This window comes from Euprymna scolopes, chromosome 30 (assembly GCF_053919585.1).
Source record: "Euprymna scolopes isolate OS-2025 chromosome 30, ASM5391958v1, whole genome shotgun sequence".
Taxonomy (NCBI): Eukaryota; Metazoa; Mollusca; class Cephalopoda; order Sepiida; family Sepiolidae; genus Euprymna; species Euprymna scolopes.
This window is the reverse complement of record NC_136511.1, coordinates 29926822-29951550: the sequence shown is the minus strand read 5'-3', so window position 1 is coordinate 29951550 and position 24729 is coordinate 29926822. Positions and strand designations below refer to the sequence as shown.

The window sequence follows — 24729 nt, the reverse complement described above, 5'->3', positions numbered from 1 at the left end:
GAATACGATAAGAGCACAAACACTTGGACAGCGTCCTGGAAATGGGCAGGCGACCAGCCACCAGTGTCATTACGGAATCGACTTACAGAGTATCCTCCTCCTGCGTGGCTTAGGGGGCAGTACGAGGCAGAACTTCAAGTGTGGCTGGATAATGGCTGGTTAGTTCCATACCCAGAGGATGAGCTCGGGCCCCCGCGGGGGCTAATTCCCCTGATGGCTGTCAGACAAGAGAACAAGCAGAAAGTTCGACCTGTTCTTGATTACCGGGAACTTAATGAATACGTTGACCCACACACTGCAGGGGCTGATGTCTGTGCTCATAAACTACGGGAGTGGCGGCGGCAGGGTGCGGAAGCAGCCATACTGGACTTGCGAAGAGCGTACTTGCAAATACGTGTTGAGAAATCGCTGTGGCCGTTCCAGACGGTGGTGATCAAAGGAACTCGCTATTGCTTGACCAGGCTAGGATTCGGCCTGAATGTAGCCCCTAACATCATGACAGCAATCATGCAGGCGATCCGGCGTCAAGATGAAGCGGTGCAACATGCGACATCGTCGTATATAGACGACATTTTTGTCAATGAGAGCCTCCTGTCTGCCCAGGCGGTCAAAGAACACTTCGAGCACTTCGGATTGTCGTGCAAGGAGCCGGAGCGGCTACAGGACGGGGCGAAAGTGCTCGGACTGCAGGTGAGCAGAAGTGCAGATGGCCTTCAATGGGGAAGGAGTGGTGAAATCCCGGAAATCCCATCTACCATCACACGGAGCACGTTTTCCATTTGCGGAAAATTGGTGGGTCACTTCCCTGTGTGTGGGTGGCTCCGAGTGGCTGTAGCGGCCATAAAGCGACGGGCAACTTCTATGTCAACTGGATGGGACGATGAGGTGCATGATCCTGCTCTGCGAAGCATGCTGGTGGAAGTTGTGGCCAGAGTGACCAATGATGACCCTGTACGGGGGAGCTGGTGCGTCGATGGGAGTGAATTTACAGTTTGGGTAGACGCCTGCTCACTTGCCCTTGGCGTTGCTCTGGCGGTCGACGGAAGGATAATAGAAGATGCCTGCTGGCTTCGGCCGGAGAATGACGCCAAGCATATAAACCTAGCTGAACTCGATGCTACACTGAAAGGAGTCAATCTAGCGCTTCAGTGGCAGGCTAGAATCCTTCACATCATCACGGATTCCACGTGTGTGCATCGGTGGATGACCAATGCCTTGAACGGAAAAGCACGTCTGACAACGAAGGCGTCGGCCGAAATGTTGATCCGGAGGCGGCTTGCTACCCTAACCGAAACCACTACAGAATACGACTTGGTCATAGATGTGACACTGGTGCAGTCCTGTTTGAATCAGGCGGATCGTCTGACCAGACTGCCACGCCATTGGCTAGACCTGCCAAAAGAAGTGAACGAGTCAGCACCTGTAAATTGCGCTGCAGTGGGACATAGACTCAGCCCGGAGCATATTAATGATGTCCATTGCCAAAGCGGGCACCCCGGTGTAAACTGAACGCTTTACTTCGCCAGATTGGTTGACCCCTCTGTGTCTCAGAGGGCTGTGAAATCTGTTGTGGGAAGCTGCAACACCTGCCGATCGATCGACCCAGCACCTGTCCGGTGAAAGAAGGGAATACTCAGTGTGAAGCGTAATTGAGATAGGATTGCGATGGACATAACGCACTACAACGGGAGGCATTTTTTGACGCCTATCAACTGTGGACCATCTAGGTTTTCATTGTGGCGGCCCCTTCGCCGGCAGGACGCGGCTGCTATTATCCATGAGTTGGAAGGTGTGTTCCTCGAGTGTGGCCCTCCTTCTGAGATACTCACCGACAATGGCCCCGCTTTTGTTAGTGAGCCGTTTAAACAGTTTGCAGATGGCTGGGGTGTCCATCTGCGTTTTCAGTGTGCCCATGTTCCCAGTGGAAACGGGATTATTGAGCGCAATCACAGAACGGTTAAGACAATCGCAGCGCGGAAGGGGTGTACGGTACCTGAAGCAGTCTATTGGTACAACGTCACCCCTAAGGACGATGTTTCACCCTCCACCGCGCCAGCCAACGCACTACATACATACCGTGTCAGGGTGAGAGGTTTGGAGAGCAGCTCACTACCCGAACCGGAGCCAACACAAAAGAACATAAAAGAAGGAGATGTCGTCTGGGTTAAAAAACCCCGAGGCCAGTGCACGACTCGTTACGGAACCGGTCATGTCACTGAAGTGATCAGCCCGCAGGCGGTGCGAGTTGATGGAGTACCTCGTCATATTAAAGACTTAAGATCAGTATTCCAAACGCAGCTGCCGCTTGACGAAGATAGTGAAATTGAATCCGTGACCAGCGACCCATCATTCTGGTTCATGACGGCTTCAACGCACAGCGACACTGAGAATGGTAGCCTTCAAAGTACTGACCCTCCTGCTGATGATGAAGACCCGGACAGTGATACTGCGATGCTCAGCTTTAGGTTTGCCGACCTTCGTGTCACGGAAGACAGCGCAGACGATGATGAAGACCCGAATCCCCCTCTCCGAAGAAGCACTCGAAGAAAAAGGCCACCGCCTCCCTGCTCTTTCTGTGATAATGAGATCAGGGGGGAGTGTGTAATAAATTGCGAACAGACGGGCTTACCTGACAAACGCTCGATGTGTGCATTCTGCAAAGCGGGCACGTCCAAAGAAAAATGGCAAGATGGCGGCGGCCGGTTAATATTGCCAAGTAATCACACAAAATCTCGTGTTCTCTCGCACACACGAGAGTTCAGCTTAGCATAAAAACGGGTCACTATGAGCAAGAAGGGAGAAGGAAAAACGTAGTTAAGAAAAGACGACGCTTCTGACGACTGAGAAGAAAAAAGAGCAAGAAGTAGAAGAGGAAGAAGAGAACGATACATGAGAAGACGAGGTGTGTGCGGTTTTGAGTAAATCGAAACAGACAGAAAAAAAAAACTCTGATTACACAACGGATCTTATATATGGATTCCCAAAAAGATTGGATGAGGAAAAAAGATGAAGATGTTTCTGAGTTGATTTCTTCTCAAGAGCAGAGCTATCCATGAGAATCTCAGGAAGAAAAGGAACTGTAAATAAATAACATGAGCTGAATCTTTATATATTTAAATTAAACAAACCATTTCGTACCCCAATCGACAATTGAATCCAAGTGAACTTCTGGATCAGCTGCATATTTCAACTGATTTAAAAGAAATGAATGAGAAGCAACACAAGAATAAAGAGATATATTATCAGCATAAATGTTAATCTTTTAATAATATTCTTTGGAAGATCATTGAGATAGAGAAGAAAAGAGTGTTAGGTCAGAATATAGCCTTCAGGAACATTGATAGGAAACGAGAATTGAGATACATCCAGAGTTAATCGCAAGTTACAATCAGAAAAAAAGTCATAATTTCCAAAACCTTATCACCAATAACATAACTATGAAATTTTTGTAGAAGACCAGACTGCCACACTGTTGAATACCTTCAAAATGTTAAGCACAATCGCCCTATACCATTCTGAATTATCAATAAACAGACAGATCTGCTTAATTACAATAATTTAAAAATTAGCAGTTGAGTGAAAACCACAAAAGTCATACTGAATATCATTAAAGACACCCACACCTTCCAGAAAATGAAGACGCTTGCCATTGACGAACATTCCAAAGATTTTGCTAGCAATAGAGAGAAAACTAACAGGATGATATTTATTTGGGTCAGACTGATTTTTAAAGATAACGTAACGTAATATGTGGCAGCAGCCGAGATTGAACTCACTACACGAGTTTTGCAGTGTAATTTAAATCTTGTCCGTATCTAAATACGCAATGCTTTGCGAGTGCTATCAAGGGTATTTTTTTTATTGTGATGCCATCACTAGATGGGTTGCCTACCACGGCGTAAGGGGGGCCCATCTACCCCCAAGAGAAGGATAGTTTCCCAACCTGGTATTTTAACTCACAGTACATACAGCACCTCACCTTCCCAAATGGTCACCTGTCTAGTACTGGCCAGGCTTGACGTTGCTTAACTTTGGTGATCTGGCGAGAATCAGTGTATCAACGTGATTGTGCTGTACATTAAAGATAGCGACAACAGTGGACTCATTTCAACAAGAAGGGAAAATAGGGCTGAAACGAACAGAGATTGAATTTCGAGAAGATAGAAGAATTTTTACGAACACAAGGTTTGAGAGCAACAACAAATATTGAATTGGGATTGGAAGCATTAGACCAATGTTAATAGACTGTTGTCTCAGTGACTACCATACACTCATTAACCCGTATCCCTGAGTGGCCTTTGGGCCATGTAAAAAAAATGTTTCTCAACCTTTGATGACGCATGGCCCCTTTACTGAATTTCTCAACACTTGTGCCGCCCTAACCCTAACCTGCACTTCAACAGAAAAATGCAGATTTTGTTTTATGTTGTCTATTTACTTCCTCTAAAATTATAAATCAAAGTTAATATTTTGCTGAAAATGATACCTCTGCTGTTGAGCCCGTGTGACAAAGCCTTTTATGTCTGGCCTCATCTTGGACACAGCAAGGCGAATATCGTTCTTTACATCAAAACGGTCTCTGGATTTCGTTTTTAAGGTCGCCAGATCTGAATATCTACATTCGCAAAGATATATTGTAGTTAATTGTATGAACATTAACATTGCTGAATGGAGGATACACATTCTAAACAGACAACCAGAAGTTGGAAGTGTCCTTTTTGTTTCTGAAGGCCAGCTTCATCGCTTTTGAAACCTTGAACTCTGCCAGTTCTGCTTCATCTTTAGTAGATTCAATTTCAGTGCTAAAAGGATCTCTGTGTATTTTGAGTTACATTTTTCTAGCGTTCTCTTCAGCAAAAATACTCTTATTATTTCGACTACTGTTCTCATCTTGAGTTATTGGGAGAAAGAAGAATGCATTCTGGGTGAGATAGATGTGTAGCCCTGTGGTGGCAGCAAGAGACTTTTAAGCTGGTGTTGAGCTGGCAGGATTTTATTAATCTCATGGAAGACAAAATGGAGAGTAAAAAAGAAACAAGAAGCATTGTTTGAAAAGTAACGGTGATCAATGCTTTTTTGCTAAAACAAGAAAAAGCTGAGTCGGATTTATTTATTTTTGTTTGTTTGTTCATTTGCGACAGTACCGGATGGTGTGGGGGGCCGAGAGAGGTTTGAACAGTAATGAACATGGTTCAGGCATAACACCCACGTTACACATCCATGAAGGTGTTCACCAGAATAGCCTTAACTGGAATCGCTACTCCTAATTACCACGTCAGAGAAAGCAATGACTGCTAATACCTTGATCCACTTAACTTGTCAACAACATCCCTGTTAGTGATTCTCAAGTGTGTCAACTTTCGGATGGCCTGAATAGCAGCCCGTTCATTGGTTGGCATATTGCTTAACCAGTAATTTATGCAGCTCCGACCAGGTTATATTCTGATTGTCGGCATATATTGTCCTGATAAACTTGGAGATAGGACTTGTGTAACATAGTGCATATGAGTGCGTGGGAAAATATCAGCAGCAGCGAAGGATAGCTGGCTTGTGAAAAGATTAGCAGCAGCAGCCAAAAAATGCATATGTGCAAATTAAGAAGTGTGCATGAGAAGGAAAAGGGGAAAAAAGAGAAAAAAGAAAAAAAGGAAAAAAGAAGAAAAAGAGAAAAAAGACACCACCTGATCAAGAGAGAAACAAAGTTGACATCGAAGAAAATGGACGTATAAAGTTGAAGGTGAGAAATGGCTGGCTAAAGGTGGTATGAGGTCGGAGAAAAAAGTGTACACTAGGTGAGATAGACAATGGTGAGAGACTTTTAAGTGGTGTCGAGATAAGAGAGTTAACAGTAACGGTAACGGTAACGGTAACGCTAACAGTAATGATAACGGTAATGGTAATAAAAACCTTTGTTAAAAAGAAAAAATGGCGACCCAGATTTTTATTTATTTATCTTGTTTGTTTGTAACAGCAACGTTACACCTGTAACTCTTTCTAAGGACAACAAGACCATCTTGTAGTCTGCCAATCCATAAACTATCCACTTTTTCTGTATCTCCATCACCATATCCTGATTTCACCCTATTGGTTTATACATTCTTCTTTATAACTCCGGGGGAATTTTGCTAGCCCTCTCATCTATTGTACGAGTTCCATCTAAATCAGTTCCCACTACTTTGTCTGAGGAGGCTGATAGTTTCTTTTTTCTTCTTTCAAACAACAACAAAAAAAATACGATTGTCGCCTAAAGAACTGAAAACTTAATCTTTACACTTATCACTTTTATTCTACCAATAATTGCTTTGGAATTGGTAGTTCAAATTCCTATTTTAAAGATTTCGTCAACTATTCTGCACTTTCCTCTAACAACTCAATAAACAAAAGATACCGTAAAAATTAAATTTAACCTGAAAATCCTATTTCAAAAATAGCACGGTTCGTATTCTGTAAGGATGTGCAAATTTTTGTGCAAAATCACCAAAATTTTACACACTATCAGCCACATCATCATTTTATGTCTACATGTAATTACGTATACTTTTTAAGGAAGGCCATAATTGCTTTAATTGAAGCAATGTTTTTTGCTATGATTTATGTTAATTTTATTAATTAGAGACATCCGTACACTTTTTTGGAAATAGGCAATGAAATCCAATTTCCCCCCCCCCCCCGCTGAAATAAACATCTTTAAACAATTAAAATAATTTCCAGTTGAATTTGCTTTTCTATAATTGCCAGTAGTCATTTTTTATATTATATGAAAATATTTTTTTTTAATTGGAAAACCTTACTCAAAAGTCTATGTTTAAAACTTCATATTGCAGAATATTGGAATTTTATCCTATTGATTTTTTTTTAAAACACATCATTGATCTTATGTCCAGTTTTTATTTACAACTTCAAGGTAAGTAAATTTTGTAATGGTTTTATATATATATATATATATATATATATATATATATTTAGTAATGTGATTGATTATTATATATCTAAATTACAACGAGCACTTTTTCTTTCCTGTATTTTAATTAAACTAGTAATTTCACTATTACATTAAAATACACTCTGCTCTTTAGACTATTGTTCTAATCTCCTTTTAATTTATATGTATATATATCTATATCTATATCTATCTATATATATATATATATATATATATATATATATATATATATATATATATATATAAATATTTTTTAATTATTTAAATACTCCAGCTTTATAAAATGTTGCAATTTTTATGGACCTAAATTTATTTTGTTTAGTTTTCGTAACATGAAATATGGGGGAGGGGTAGAGCATCTAAAAATAAAATTGATCTCATATATTTAACGAAACCTACTTTTAATACGTAAATTAAATTAAAAATGAATAAGTATCGAAAATTTAATGAAAATCTGACTATTAGTTGATTTCATATTTATGGCTTCAAAATGATTACTACATGTCTTAAAATGTCGATAATGTAAACACGATTTTAGTCTCACATTTTCATCATTTTCGTATGTTGTAAAAATGTTTTCTTTAAATATTAGGAGTTTATTTGAAGCTTCTTTTAAATGGTACAAAAATTAAGATGATAATATTAAATTAAAACTGAAACTTTTCAATAAAATAACATGGCTGTTCAATAAAAAAATATGATTAAACCAGGCTTAAACTCAACCAAAACCAATTTGCCTTCTCCCTTGAGGCTTGCATTCATGAATATTCGCAGGCTTAGGACTAGCTTAGATGATGTTGAATCATTTCTCCTTGCAAACACCCCTGATATCTTAGCACTAAGTGAAACTAACCTACACTCCTCCATGTCCTCTAACCATTTTTAACATGCCTGGTTATCTCCCACTTTGCTGTAAGGAGTCGGACAGATGTAGGCACAGACTTGGACTCTATATTTAAAACATCCTCCCCTTGACTAGAGAAACAAAACTAGAATCAAACGACCAGACCTTTATGTGCTTTTTACTTAACATGCAACATACCATTAGCTACTTATATTTTATCTACCAATCTCCATTGACCCAGGACTGTACCCTAATCAACCCAGTCTCTGACAGCATAGATACAGCACTCTCCCTCGATACTAGTGCACAAGTACATGTATTTGGTGACTTCAATGTTCATCACAGTAATTGGCTTGTATTCTTTACTCACACAAACGCAGATGGTAGCACAACACATAACTTTTCTATATCTCATTTCCGTATCACAGATGGCTATATTTCTGACACGTTTCCCAGATGAGTAAGATCAACATGCCTCACTTCCAGATCTATTTCTGACCACAGTTACAGATGATTGTGTAATGAATGCCTGTAGCCCACTTGGGAATGCTGATCACGCTGTGATAATAGTAGAAATCGTCCTAAATTCTTGATCTAAAACTGAAGAATCATTGCTCAAAACAACAAGATAATGTAAGAAGGCTACTGGGAAGCCATCAGGAATCTCATCAGAGATGCCCCATGATGAAATATCTTTTCTCTTCTTGCAAATGAAATCACTGAATGGTTCAAAACGGCAATTGAAGCACATGTTCCCATACAGAAATTCTATAGCAAACCCCACTCTCCCCAATGATTTACTTCTACTTGTGCAGCTGCCATTGCTCAAAGGCAGCATGCATACCACAGATTGAACCGACATAAGTCCAGTACAAACAGATAAAAGTTTATAGAAGCTAGAAGTAATTGCAAGAAAAAAATAGCGACAGCTAAGGGAGAATATACCAAAATCACTAGAAAATGCATTAAAGCACAGAAATTAGGAATATGTGATTTCTTGAAAATCTACAACAGTGTAGTAAATAATGGGCAATCAACAATACCTCCATTATCTAATAATCATGAGGTTGTTTGCATAGCAACCGAGAAGGCCAACATGCTTGCCAGTCAGTTTGCCTCAAACTGCATATTGGACCCAGCAAACCACTCTCTCCTTGACTTTCCTTTGTCAACAGACGTCACACTAAATGATCTGAAAATCACTCCCTCTCAGGTGCATGATATAAAAAACCTAGACACCTCAAAAGCATGTCGATCCAATCTCATCCTGGCTGAGCTATTAAAAAACTGCTCTGCTGAGGTTGTTCCTGTCCTCTCCAAACTTTACAACAAATGCCTTAACGAATCTTGCTTTCCTGACTGCTGGAAAACTGCTTCTGTAGTACCAGTTTTCAAGAATTCTAGCAAAAGAACTGACCGATTAAATCATCACCCCATTAGCCTCCTCCCTCTTTTCGCCCAAATATTTGAGTCTATAATTAATCAATTGATCCACCACCTTACAGCTGCTAAACTTCTGACCGATCAACAATATGGATTTACGCAAGCCCATTCTACAGCAGATATCCTAACTGTAATCTCTGAACCATACACTGGACAAATCAGGGGAGGGTAGAGCGATAGCCCTAGATATATCTAAGACAGGGTTTGGCATGATGGCCTTCTCAGGAAAATCAGATCATATGGTATCACTGGATAAATAATTAACATAATTAAAACCTTCTATATATATAAAAGCCAAACGTCTGTGTGTATGTATGTATGTTTGTTTGTAACGCTAAAACTTTTGAAAGACGGAACCAAACTTGACAAATTTGGTATCATATTTAAGCCCCATCACCCGGATGACAAATATCGAAATTTCACGTCAAACGGACCACTAGAAGTAGGTCAACTGATCAGTTATCTTCGAGGGGGGGGGCCCAAAAAACCTGTCATTATCTATATATATAAAAGACAAATGTTTGTTTGTAACGCTAAAACTTGAGATGAAAGATTCCTCTCCCCTAAGAATAAAACATATGTTCAATATCTGCTTTTGTTTTTTCATTGTTTATAGGGTCCCGAGCAACGCCGGGTAGCCCTGCTAGTCTTAAATAAGAGAAGAATCCAGGACCTCAAGTCTATCCTTGGACCTTTATTATTCTTAATATTCATAAATGACCTCCCTGATAAAATTGTCTCTGAGATGGGTATATTTGCTGATGACACCATGCTCTATAACAAGCACAAGAGGAAAACTAATGAATACATATCTAAGGAAATGGCAGAAACACTAGAGAAAGACATCCAATCTGTAGTGGAATGGGGACAAAAATGGATGGTCACTTTCAATGCTGCCAAGACTAAGCTTGTTTCCTTCAATAATTACAAGAAACCTTCTCAACCACCAATAGCTATGGCTAAAAATACTTTAGCTGAAAGTACTTCTTTCAAACTTCTCAGCTTAACGTTCACAGGGAACACGAGTTGAAAAGATATATTGAGAGCATTGCCAGGACCGCTGCAAGGAAGGTGGGCTCTCTATACTGTGCTAGAAAGCTTCTTACGCCTGAAAGTATCCTGTACCTCTTCAAGGCCACCATTCGCCCATGTATGGAGTATTGTTGCCACATTTGGGCTGATGCATCGGCTAATACTCTATCACCTGGACAGGGTTTAAAAAGAAAAGTCGCTAACCTGATAGGTCCTGAACTGTCATTTAAGCTTCAACCTCTGTCCCCATTGACAAAATGTTGCATCCCTCCATCTGTTCTACAAGTATTTTAATGGTGGATGCTTCGACGAATGACAAGCCCTTGTACCTCCGCAAACAGCAAAATCCCACCCCCTACAAAATAGAGCTCCCTAGATGTAAGAAGGCCGTCTACTCTACTAATTTCTTCCCCAAAACTGCTAGACTTTGGAATTCCCTTCTGGGTTCCTGCTTTCCCAACTGTACTGACATGCAGAAGTTCAAGCGTAATTTGAACAGACATCTTGCTGCTCAACTCCCTGCATAGTGCCCCTGCAACTTATGGCCCCGATAGAAGCCCCCTACATCCAAGTGGCACTGTGCCTTGTTTGGGGTGAAAATGGAATAATAAAAAAATTAAATTACAGTTACATCGTATTACATATGGGGGGGGGTAAATTTGTGGCGCGTGTTGGAGGTACCTAGTATTCTGCGAAGTATTGAGAAAAGTAAAAGCATTGTTTCCTTTTCGTTATAAAATCAAAGAGAAACATTGTATCAATTAAGGTACTATGATTCCTTTCAATTGAAACTATGGCGCCCCTGTCGCCTCAAAGAACCGAAAAACAATCACGTCTCTAGTAAGGAATCCGGATAAAAAAATAATCAGCCAATAATCTACCAATCGGAAACGAATAATTTTAGTTCGCCACGACTTTAAACGATAATGTTGATTTTAACTAAAATTAAGTGAATGAATGGAGATTTTTTTTCTAATTTAATTAAAAAACTTTTCGAAACAATAAATCAGAATTAAATTAAATAACAATAATTTAAAAAACGACGAAGTACGAAACAATGAATCGAAATAAAAAAATAAATACAGCATAACAAAAACAAAAATTCTCATCATTTTTTTTTTCTATTCAGTTTATTTCAAAGTTTTACTTAATCTGGAATAAAAATTAAAAGGAACAAAAAGTATTTTTAGTTTAATCATGAAGTCTTTTAAGTTTGAAAATTAGTGCTTTTCAAAATAAATATTGAAACAAGGAGATTTAAAAAGATTTTTTTATTAATAATAACAATCTAAGTTTCGTTTCAGTTGAATTCGAATTTTTGCTAAACCTGCACTAAAAATAAATAAATAAATAAATAAATAAATAAAAATTCTTTTGGGAGCTTTTACGAAGTATTTTTATTTTGAAACTATTTTTTTTAAACAAATGGTGAAAATAAAGTATTATTAATTTATGAAGTTTAAATAAGGATAAAAAATCAATTACTCTATTTTCGTACTAAATACGGTTTCAAAATAGTTGGAATTATTAAATTTAAATATCCTTCTTTATTTCATATCACGTTTTATATAAAATTAAGCGTAAATACAAGAATAAACAAAGATTCTAATGTAATGTTAGATTTCGTTTCGTTTCAAATTTTGAATTACCAAATGCCAGTAGCCACAATTTATTTTCAGAAATAAAACTTCATAGATAAAATTTTTAATTTACTTTACAAAGGTAATAATAATTATTTTTTAAACACTGGCTGAAATACAACTAAAATAATTTCAAACTTAAAAAAAAATTATGTTTTTGGTTTCGTTTCGTTTTATCATTTCGTTTCGTCGCACATTCACGTGATTTTTTAACAGTGCCGCCATATTCAGAAATCTCTGCTGTTAAAGAAAGCGAATAACAGCGGTCAGTTGCTGAAAAAAAAATAACAAGTGTGAAATTGATATAAAGAACTCTCAAAGTTCCTAAGTTTTTTTTTTATAATAGGGCTTATTTTATTTATTTCAACACATTTTTCCTTCCCGTTTCCTATAATTTAAATTCATTTTTCTGTTTTCATATTTTTTTGGAAGAACCCGGAGAAAGAGAGAGAGAGAGAGCGAACAAAACTGCAAGTTATCATTCAATTTGCTTAACTTTAACCAAGGCATTTATTGCAATTAAACAAAACAAAATAGAATAATTAATTATTATATTTCTGCGCTAAATAGAACAACGAAGAAAACCAAAAGGAAAAGACATCTTTATGGATCCAAGTAATACTAGTGGAACTGTCAAGGGTAGCAGTAGTTGTAGCAGCAGTGGTAGTTTTGGAAACTCGAGCGTCGTCTCTTCGTCTTCATCTCCAGATCTTGCTGGTGCCGCAACCCAGGCAAGTAATAGCAAAACTACTGAAAATAATGTTGCGCCTCTAGAAAAACAGGGCGAACGACAGGAAGGGGCCAGTGAAGGGACCCAACCATCATCATCATCGCCGATTGAACAAAACGATATGAAAATTGCTCAGCAAGTCCAACAACAACAGACTATTAGTAATAATACTAATACCAACATCTCCAAAGCAAATGCTGCTGCGGTCAGTGGGCCCGATTGTCCGACTCCATCCCGAATGTCCACATCCTCAACTTCCTCTCCATCACTGTCATCTGCTTCAACTAATACAGGGAATAACAATACTAATGCTTGTAATCTAGTGACTTCGAGCCCTTCAGCCCCTGTGGCCGTTGCATCATCTTCGCCCGACCCAGCGGCCAACACAGTAAGGGCCACACCATCGACCCCTCAACATGTGACCCCCGGGGCCGACATGAAAAACGTCAAAGATTTGCTTAACACGACGACGACAGATTCACCCAAAACATCTTCGTCTTCATCTGCGGGTAAGATTTTTTTTTTTTTTTTTTTTTTCGCGTTCACCCGCAACAAGGCATATCGCCGCTTGGATGTAAGGGGCTACTATTTGGGACCATTCCTAGGAAAGATTAACGAGATGTTGGTTTACATTACATTTAAACTTCTGCATATCAATACAGTCAGGGGAGCAGGTAGCAGGAAGGAAATTCCAAAGTCTAGCTGTTCGAAGGAAAAAACTATTAGAGTAGAAAGCTTTTAGGGACCTCAACAGTGAAGGGGTGTGATTTTGTTGCTAAGCGAGTTTGTCAGATATGTACATCAAGAGGAGCACAAGTGCAACGAGTTCATCAGAGCACATTCCATTAAAATATTTGTAAAACAGGCATAAAGATGCAACATTGAGGCGATGAGACAGGGGTTGGAGCTTAGGTGACAAAGTGGGGCCCTATTAGATTGAAAACTCTTTTTTAGACCCTATCCAAGAGGGAGAGACTAGTGGTAGATGCACCAGCCCAGATGTGGTAATAATACTCCATGTATGGACGAATGCTAGCCTTGTAGAGATACAAGATACTCTCGGATGTGAGTAGTTTACTAGCATGATAGAGGGAACCCACCTTCTTTGCAGCAGCCTTCACAATGTCCTCAACGTATATGTTCCAGTTCATATTGCTGTGAATGTTAGGCCGAGGAGTTTGAAGGAAGAATTCTCAGGTAGAGTGTTGTTAACTAATTCCTCTACTGTGCGCAGAATACGGACCGTGGTGAAATATTAAGATTATCTAAAAAGCCATTTTTAACATGCAGATGGAGAGGCCATTTTAAAAATTGTTCTGTACTTTTCACCTAACAATTTAATAAACAAACTGGGTTTGTTTTACAATATACAGAGGTATGAAAAAGTTGTAAAAAAACAAATATATAATAAATAAATGTTATCAAAGGCAAGATAAGTAACTTTTTTACCTAACTGGTATTTAGTATTTTTATTTAATGTAAAATGTTTATTCGGTTCAAAAAAACAAGTAGTATTGAACACTATGTGCGAAGAAGAAAAAATGGCCACAATGTCTCTTTACAGCCACTCAATAAATGTTAACATGACATTTATTGGATGGGTTTCTACCACCATTTTGTCTTATTTCTTATTTTGAAGTGATTGTCAAGACTTCAAAGATGTAAAGAGACACACTGCCATTTTTCTTGTTCTTTGGTAGTGCTCAATTTACTTGTTTTTCGAACCAAATAAACATTTTACATTAAATAAAAATACTAAAAACTTACCCAGTTAGGTAAAAAAGTAACTTATCTTGCCTTTGATACCATTTATTTGTTATATATTTGTTATTTAACAACTTTTTCATACCTCTGTGGATTGAAAACAAACCCAACAAAAGATACCATGAAAATTAAATCTAACTTGAAAATCCTATCTAAAAATGTCGCTTTTTATTTACACGTTTTATCGACGTAGTCTTGTGAACCCGCCACATCAAAATGTCGTCGAGGTTGAGGACAGCTAAAACAAATAAAGAATTCAGATCATAAAAATATACACATCAGTTGAAAATGAGTATTTCAGCATCTATCAACCTGCAATTTCCACAAAGTTACTTCAGTATGCCCGACCAATGACAAAATGGTTGACAGGTAGTTTTCTGGATATGTAGACATTTTCATTCTAATGTATTACTTCATAAATTTCAGTGGTCATTACCATTCTTAACATGGCGTTCGTTGTAACAAATTTGTTTTTTGTGATAAGACTCGTCTGGTGATTTTTGGTCCTTTGTCATCAGCTGGGCACACCCGAGTAACTTTGTAGAAATCGCAGGTTAATAAATGCAGAAGCACCTGAAAATGAAAGAAGACACATTGACACTAAGACATAAGCGGCTACTAGGAAATAGAGGCCAAACCTATAGGAACATTCTAAGTAGGTAGTTGAGCAGCGAGATGTCTGTCTCAGTTGCATTTAAATTTCTGCATGTTAAGAAAGCTTTCCAGCATCTGAGGACTTTTACAGTGAAACGGTGAGATTTAGCTGATTGTCGGGTGGCACCAGAGAAGCACATTCTATTGAAGTACTTGTAAAACAAGTATGGAGATGCAATATTGCGGTGATGGGACAGTGGATGGAGCTTTGTAGATAGTGAAGGATCAGACGTTTTTTTTTTTTTTTAACCCTAAAAGGTAGAGACTAGTTGATGATTCACCAGCCTAGATATGACAACAATGGATGTTGGGTTTACTTTTGACAGCATCGTAACTTGCTTCTCTTATGTCCTTTAATCCTCACATTCCATGAATGATGTTTCTGACAAAGGAGGAAGAACTGCTGTTTTCTGAGTCAGAATCAATTCAGCTAACACTTATGTTGACTAGTTTTTGATACTGTTATGTGAGCTAGAAAAGTCTGCAAATGACATCAGTTTTCATGTTAATGCGGATAAGACAAAGTTTATGACTTTCAATGGGAGTGGGAGATCAAAGCTCTAGATGGAACAATATTGCTGAGTTTACGTATTTGGGCAGCAACATAGGTTCCACAGAGAGAGATATCGAAATTCGCATCTCAAAAGCATGGGTTGCATTAGATAAGCTGCTGTCAGTATGGAATTCAAGGTTAACTGACAAACTGAAAAGGCAGTTCTTCAAAGCATTGGTGAAGTCTGTCCTTGTTTATGGTGCTACAACCTGGACACTGAACAAAAGATTGGAAAGAAAGCTAGATGGCACGTACACCTGTATGCTACAAACGGTGTTAAGTATATCTTGGCAAGATCGTCCCACAAATCCGCATATCTATGGTAACCTACCTCCCATATCTACTACTACCAAGGAGCAACGTCTACAATTTACTGGTCACTGCCAGAGGAGCAAGTAAGAGCTGGTGAGAAATGTATTGCTGTGGACTCCACGGCAAGGACAACGTAGATTCACGTACATCCAACAAATTTCACATGATGCCAGCTGTGATCCTGTAGATCTAAGGCAGCTGATGGAAGACAGGGAAATTGGAGGAAGAGGGTCGCATTGGTTTGGGCAAGGAGCTCGACCAGATATAGTTTTGACCTTGAAATTATTATTTTTTATTTTTTAATTCAAGTGGATTGATGCTTTGTCTGGAGTGATTTCCAGAAAAGAAAAAAAATGCTTCATGCATGAGCAGATAGTGGTCTTGTTAAAAAATATAAGATGCTTGCAGATGTGAGAAGTTTTCTAGCATGATATAGGGTGTCTATAATCTTTGCAGCGGCCATGGCAGTATCTTCTATACATTTGTCCCAGTTCATATTGCCTGTGAATGTTAGGCCAAGGAATTTGAATGTTAGACCCTCAGAAAGGAAGGAGAATTGCATCGTTCCTATCTTAAGGTATTTTTCTCAGCATTAAAGGCTTTGAGATCAAGACAGCACTTGTATATTTTTGCCAGGAACCAACTTCACCAACTGATTTTTGTTCTCTTTTAATCTTATCTTCAAGCAACAAAATTAAGCAACAATAAGCCTTGCCAGTACCAGATGGGTGATCATTTGGGAATGCTAGGCACTGTATGTACCGTGCTGAGGTATAGAAATTTTCAGGTTAAAAACACTGGCAGAGAAGTACCCTCAATCTTTGTTAAGACATGCATCTAGGAGAAGGAAACTGTGACTGCTTGCCAGTATTTATTACGGTCTGCACATGCAGATCTAGTAGTTTGTTGTTTGAGCGACCAGAAATCTGAGTTCTCATATCTCTAGTTTTCTTGAACAAAGGATGATATCCATTATTTGTCAGAAGGTTTTTTACCACAAAGTGTTTTTTGAATGGCGTGTTGGACATTTGTTTTAAAGAGCAGCCATTGTTGAAAGTTCAAGTTCTAATCAAGGCAGACCTTCAAAGCAGTTCACTAATTCTATTCATAGGCTGTTATATCATCAGGGATTCTATCAATGGTAAGCTTTTTGAATTGGCTGTGATGATCAAGGCATTTTTAAACTAAGTTTAGCACATCGAAGCTATTAAGGTTTTTAGTTTTGGTTTCTCTATAGACATGGCAGTCTAGAACACAGCAAAGCCACTTTGAACAGACCATTATATAATCACTGGCTCATCTATTGTTGGAATACCGTGTAAAAGAGTGTTTTTGTGACCACCGGCCTGTTGGTTAAGCAAAGTTTACCAGTTTGCCAATGTTAGATCATCGATCACCAAGTCTGAACCAACCAACTACTTCACATGACAAGCTGTCACTCTTTCCAGCACGTTTGTTCTTTTTTTTTTTTTTTTTTTTTTTTTACATGGTAGTCACTACTTATCAAGGCCCAGAAGCCACTCGAGGATAAGGGTTATTGCTTATACAGTAATCAATGGGATAGTATCGTAGTAATTGTTAGTATTGGAGATTTGATAAAATGTCTTACTTAAGGAGGCGGTTCATCAGGAATTTGTTTATGTTGGACTTGAAGACATCCAAGTTGTAGTCAGGTGGGAAACAGGCAAGCAGAAGAGAGTTCCACAGGCGTGCACTTCTAAGAAAGAAGCTTTGTTCATGAAATCTACGTTTTGATTTAGGCACAGATAAAGAGTGGGGAAAATTATTGACAGTGGTTTCAGTCAGATGGGTGTTTATCATGAAAGATTCGCGAGGGGGCACCAGAGCTTGGAGCTCAGACGAGCACTTGCGATGGAAGTAACGATAAAACAAAGACAGGCTCGCAACTTCTTTTCTGTGGGAGAGAGGTTGCACTGAGGATTAAACCTTCAGACTCTATAAGAGTGTCTGAATTTTACCAAGTATTTTATCCGCTGAATCTGGATCCTTGTAAACTATTTTTGTTAAAGAAATTATGATTATTTGTATAATATTTATAATTGACAAAGTTTATAATTGAAAAACAAAACATCACATTTTTTTTTTTAATTGATGAAATTGCTTTTGTAAAATGTCAACATAAATTTTTTTATCTTTTAGCCTCCAGTTTGTGTAACCATAATGGAGGTCCTGGTATTGGTACAACAAAGTAAGTAGTGTTTGCTATTTTGTTTTGAATTTTTTTTGCTATTGGTCATATTGATCAATTATCAAGAAATGCATTGAGTACTATCAAAAAATTGATTTTTTTGTCTTTTTTAAAAAGTAATATTACTGAAACTTTAATATTTAATATGAAAATATAAGAAGTAATTAAAAATAGTTTTCACAATAAAACTGTAGTCCTACATTCTGTGTAACTGCCCTCCCTCTTCACCAAATGAATTTTTTTTTTTCATTTCAATAGCTTGAAAAAGTAAGCGGTAAAAAATCTGGTGCAACAGATAAAGTAAAAATTCAGTTTTAAATGATACTTTTCAGGAGGTTGAAGGTTCAATCTTCGCTGCAGGTTATACGAAGAATACAGTTGTGAATTACTTGAGACTTTTACATGGTCATGGCTGATGGAACAAGAGCATACTAACCCAAGTTTGACAAGATACATCTTAAGAAGGTCAAAGGTTACATCGTCTGAAACATTGCGAGAGCGATACTCAAGATGAGAACAATGGTCTGAATAATGCAAATAAATAAAAAAAAATTCCGACTTTAGAGAATCACTTTTTAGACGCATAAAGTAAAGCAGAAATAATCCTTATTTTTTTCAAACTAAAAGGTTCTAGATTTTCAGAACATGACTTTTTGCAATGTCAGCTGATAACTTTTAAAGAGATGAACCACTTATCACTTATCAAGGCCCAGACGCCACTCGAGGATAAGGGTTAAAGAGTGAACAGTGGTCAAAACAGGCCAGAATTGTTTCATTTACTGATATGATGCAAAATCCAAAATTGATGAATAAGGCAGTACATCAGTGAACCTTTCCCTTGAGCCATTCATCAGAATATTCTTTTAGGAAAAACAGCCAATTAGCTTGAAAGTGAGTGATAATTTGAGACTTATTTTATATATGCAAAAATTAGCCTCTACTCTTAAACCTAAAATGTTATTGTTTTTGATTTTGTTTTATTGTCTACTTTTAAAGACTATTTACATGTAATTGTCTAAAAAGCACTCAAATTTTTTTTTTTTTTTTTCAGAAGAATTTGTAGAAAGTGCAAAGCTCTAATAATGCTTTCTTTTCTTTTTTTTTTTACATTTATTTTCATAAAATAGAAAGAAAACAACTTCAATTTCAATTTCTTGGCTAGTGCTCATCTGAGCTCCAATCTATGCCCCCCCCTCCTTGCCAAACATTCACAAGAAACACTTGTTTGGTTGTAAAAACTATCAATAATTTCCCTCACTCTTTACCTGTGCCTTAATCTAAACTTAGATTCCATGAACAAAGCTTCTTTCTTAGAGCTGCACACTTGTGGAACTCTCTTCTGTTTACCTGCTTTCCAGCTGACTACAATGTGGCCATCTCCAAGTCCAATGTAAACAAGTTCTTGATGAGCCGTTCCTCTTAAGTAATCCAATTTACCAAATTTACACTTGTAACGATTACTATGATATTGTCCTTTTGACCACTGTTCACTCTTTAACCCTTATCCTCGAGTGGCGTCTGGGCCTTGATAAGTGGTGATTCCTTTGTAAAAAAAAAAAAAAAAAAAATAGTGAGGCACTCATGTGTTCAAATATATAATGATAATAATTAATAGTAGTAGCAATGACAGATATTGTAATGTATTTTTCATGACAATAAAAAGATATTACCAACTATTTCAATAACAAAAGATATTTGAAGAGATTAAAAATAACTGAAAATGCAAATACTTGGTTACAATGAGATCAATCAATGTAAACATTAAAAACAGACAATTTTTCTTGAATGGATAAATTAATATAAACAACTTTTGATAAAAATTAAGATTCAAAATGTTTAATTTTTTTCTCGCTCTAACATTGATATTAAAAGCCTACTTTTTCTATTTAAAAATTATTAAAACAAACTTCTCGATATACTTAGTGATGGATATGCAAATGAATGTTAAATTGTGTCTTCCTTTGAAAAACGAGCTTTAATTGCTTATTCATGTTTTATGGTTCCTTATTAGATGATTGGTTTCATTTCACTATTGCGCTGAATTCTATTTATGCATGGTTTCTACATTTTGCACAGTTGTATACTGGTGCTACTAGATCAGGCTGTCTAAAGATATTGGCTTCCTGAGACGAAATGCATTTAACATTGATGCTTTTTGTTTTTCTACTTCCTTTTGCAAAACTTAATGTTCTGCAAAAACAAAAACAACCCAACTTATCCCCCTTTTCCTTCTTCCCATTTCCCCTTTCTCTTTCTATCTCCCCCACTTCCTGATTGGTTTCCTGACTTGAATTGTACCAAACATTAATACTGTAACCCTTTTCCCTCTCCCATTGCAAAACTCAATGTTCTGCAGGGCAGGGAACGAAAACAATAAAATCCACTATAAAACAACCAAACCAAACTACAAACAAGTGATTGAAGATACAAAGAATTTGAAGAATAAAAACCTTCTACAAAATAACTGGATGCAACATGAATACTATTTCCAAAATAACTGGATTTGACATCAAATAACCTGAAAAGGGTTGATATGCCATAAAATAACCAAACCAAACTCTACAAATAAATATTTGAAGATATAAAGAACTTGAAGCATAAAAACTGTTTCCAAAATAACTGGATTTAGCATTAAATAACTTGAAAAAGGTTGATATGCCATGAATCAAAACAATCTACCATATGTAAAAAAAAAAGTGTGATTTAAACCCTGTGAGAAATGAGGGTGAGAAGTGTAGATGTATAGATTATTTTAGTTAATCATTTTTGGGTATTTTATTAGTAAGTATACAAAGTGCTTTTACCTTTTTCCAGCTCATGATATATTGTTTTCATTAGTTTATTTTAGTATTAATCTGTATAGCTTGAAATGATGTTAAAGAGCAGCCATTCATTTGACTGAATTGTTTATGTTAGCCTATTTTTCAACATTCTTTGGTTAGTATAATTATTAATTAGAGGTGTACTGGAACCACTTCATATCCTTTTGACTTTCTCATTGGTTTATTTGTTAATTAAGAGCGAGAGGTTATGGATTGTAATATTACTATGATGAAGAGAATAACTATTTGTTTTTTACATCTTATTTAATGCATAACCTCTAAAGTGTTTGCAGCTTATATCTGATTCCATTTTAACATTTAATTATTTTTTGCAGTTCTTAAATCTGATAATTTCAAGTTTCTCTGTTAAACATAAATAACAGGGTGAATTTAATGAATTACAGGCTTTTGCGTTTCTAAGTATTTTCTAATCATCTATAGGTGTTTGCTCACTTCAATTCCAGTAGTGCACCAAGAGTGAGGTGTTCATACCATATGCTTTATTATTCATTGACAGTGTATGACCATAGAATCTGTTTTTAAAAGTCATTAAATACTACTTATATAGAATTTTTCTATTTCTGAGTTTTCTATGGTGTATATTTTAACCTGGTATATGACCAAAGATGTGAGGCAATTATTGTTTAGTAGGCATTCAGTTAGTCTTTGGAGATTATAGAAATTGCTGTTACCACTCTTTTTAGTGTTAGTAATTAGATTACTTAATATTTTATTATTGTGTTTTTTATGATTCCTTCTAGGTTTTTAGTACAGCTCACTGTAGCTCAGTTTTAAGATGTTTTTGTTGAAAATTTTATGTAGTATACTACCTGGTGGGAAGTGTTTATTTATAAGATGTAGAAACATATTTCCAAGTTTTATTTTTACTATGAGGTTGAGGGGATAGGTGGACCAGATTATTTTTCTACCTCAATTTCTAGATTTAGTCGTATTTATATTGTTTCTATTGTATTTAATGTTGGCATTTTTGTATCTACTATTTTTTAGTGCAGTGTTATAGATGTTTTTGTATTTATTGAATGTTTCTTCATTGAAGGAGTTATTCTACATTCAATTGATTTTGGCATGTGCCTAATAATAGATAGTGGGTGGATATATATAGAGTTAGTGTTTTCTTTAATATATGGTTTGTAAGTACCAGTTTCTAAATCAAAGGTGATGTTCAGGAAGTTTACTTGCTTAATATTGCTGATTATTTCAATCTTTATTTATATACAAAATGAATGAACCTTGATATTTGTTTTAGTGTTGCACCTTTTTTTTGGTCTGATGAGGTGGGCCATCTTAAATTCCACTGAAACATGTATGCACATATATAACCAATAATAAATATAGTTTATATATATATATATATATATATATATATATATATATACACATACATACATACACACACACTTTATTTGTTTTTACATAAGCAGTAATATGTTGCTACAGTCATGTGCATGTTTTGGTCAGTTAGTTACCATTAACTAGAGACTTCTTCAGGCGATACAACTTATACAAAAGCAAAGTTTACTATGAAACTAGTGACAAGGAAGACCTGATATTTTCATTGCAAACTTTGCTTTCGTATAAGCTGTATCGCCTGGAGAAATCTCCAGTTACTGGTAACTAGTTAACCGAAACATACTCATGATTGTGTAGCAACATATTACTGCTTATGTAAAAAAGATTATAACCCTGAACTACTTTGGTATTGAGTAATCTTTTATTGGCCTGGTTAAACTTAATTGGTTACTTAACCTCTGGAAAACAGTAACCTCAGATTATATATATATATATATATATATATATATATATATATATATATATATATATATATATATATAATGGTAACATTTGAAAATATATTTAAAGCAAATAAATTACATAAAGGCATTTGCATTTAATCCCCATTTAAGCATGTACTATTATTCTATGCTTGGTCCCAGTGTATTTTCACCGCAAATGGTGAATTTATTTTGCTCTATTTAATTGAAAGTGTAAACGCATTAGGTAAACTAAATTCAACTTATACTAAAATAATATTGAATTATTAAATATCTGTGAACTTTAATAAAATGACGTCTATGAAGTTATTTTAACTTTTAAAAATTAAAACTTATGTTTATCTATTAATATTAGTTTTAGTTTTGAACATGTATTTTATCTTGTGTTAGGTCGCAATCTATTTTCCTCACAAATAGGCATATGACTGGTGCTACTAGATCAGGCTGTCTGAAGATATCAGCTTCTTGTCTCAAATGCACTGTACATTAAAGTTTTTTATCTTTGCAAAACTCAATCATGTTCTGCAAAAACAACACTTCTTTTTCTTTCTTCTCCACTTCCTTGTTTGAAGGTACTGGCTTCCTGACTTAATATGCACAAAAACATTAATGTGATTTTTTTTTCTTTGTTCTCTTTACAAATCTCAATCATGCTCTGCAAAGAAAAAGAAAAAAACAAAAAAAAAGCAGAATCTTCTATAAAATAAATATGCCAAACACTATGAATTAATATTTGAAGACATAAGGAACTTGAAGCATAAAAACTGTTTTCAAAATTATTGGATTTGACATGAGTAACTTAAAGTGTTGATCTGCTGTGAAACAAAATAAATATTTGAAGATATAACGAATTTGAAGCATGAAAAACTTTTAATAAGATGAATGTATTCTGCATTAAATAACCAAGAAGGTTGATATACTGTAAAGAAAAATACAAAAACAAAACAAACCCTATGAATAAATATTTGAAAAGATAAGGAACTGGAAGCTGAAAAACTTTTACTGAAATGGTTGGCTTCAGCAATAACCTAAAAGGGGTTGATGTGCCGTCAAATAAAATAGCGAAACTCCAATAAGAGTCACTTTTTCATTGAGAACAGAAATGCAATTTTGTCATAAAAAGTTAGTTTTATAATATTACCAAATCATATGCATACAATTACCCCATTGGTTTATTTAATTGTGAGGTTAGCGTTGGTATTGTGATGAACATAAGGCATAAAAATAAGTTTTCTAAATGCACTATTTTCTCATATATTAAAACATGACCATTACTTGAACTGTAAACAAGCCAAACTTGTTAATTTCATTCTAAATAAATTTTAATTCCTCTCTCTTCATTTTTTTTTCTGTTTGTCCTATTACAGAATATTTTTTTTCTTTTTCAGTCATTTGGAGAATAAAGTTAATTTTGACTATCCTCGGTCATCTAATGTAAGACAACAAATGTAAGTTATCTTGCTATCTTTTTCCTTCTAAAATTGTGTTTGCTTCTTTGTCCTTCTGCACATGCTGGTCTTAGCAGATCAGGTTGTCTGAAGATATTCGCTTCTTGACTCAAATACACCATACATGAAAGTTTTCTTTTCTTTTTTTTAATCTTTTTGCAAAAATCATATTCTGCAAAGCGCAAAACAATTGTGTCCCACCCCACCCCCTCTTTATTATTTATTTATTTTTTTTTTGCTTTCTCTCCTACTTCCCTGTCTGAAGATACTGGCTTCCTGACATAAAACATTTTACTTTGGAAAACAAGCTTCTCAAGAAAGTGACTAGATTTTGCTTTGGAAAACAATAACAAAATGATGAAGAGAAAATATTGTTCTAAATAGGATTCCCCATAAAGTATAAATTATTTTTTAAGATCAAATAGGTTTAAAAAAACTTTCTCGCTTAAATGAAAGTTGAGAGGTTGATAGGCTGTTGGACACAACCAATCAATCTTCTGAGCACTGTACAACCTCATCCACTAAAATAAGTTGAAGATTAA

The 24729-nt window shown here is 36.2% G+C and overlaps 1 protein-coding gene across 1 annotated transcript in view; it reads left to right on the top strand.

Annotated features, from left to right (window-relative positions):
• The first annotated feature begins 12113 nt into the window (after window positions 1–12113).
• LOC145254725 (enhancer of mRNA-decapping protein 4-like) overlaps window positions 12114–24729 on the top strand; it is a 101364-nt gene continuing 88748 nt past the window's right edge. Inside the window, exons 1-3 of the mRNA XM_080113453.1 lie at window positions 12114–13141; window positions 18076–18124; window positions 24128–24187. Coding sequence (XP_079969579.1) covers window positions 12508–13141; window positions 18076–18124; window positions 24128–24187 — 743 coding nt within the window. The 5' untranslated portion in view covers window positions 12114–12507. The remainder of the gene's footprint in view (window positions 13142–18075; window positions 18125–24127; window positions 24188–24729) is intronic.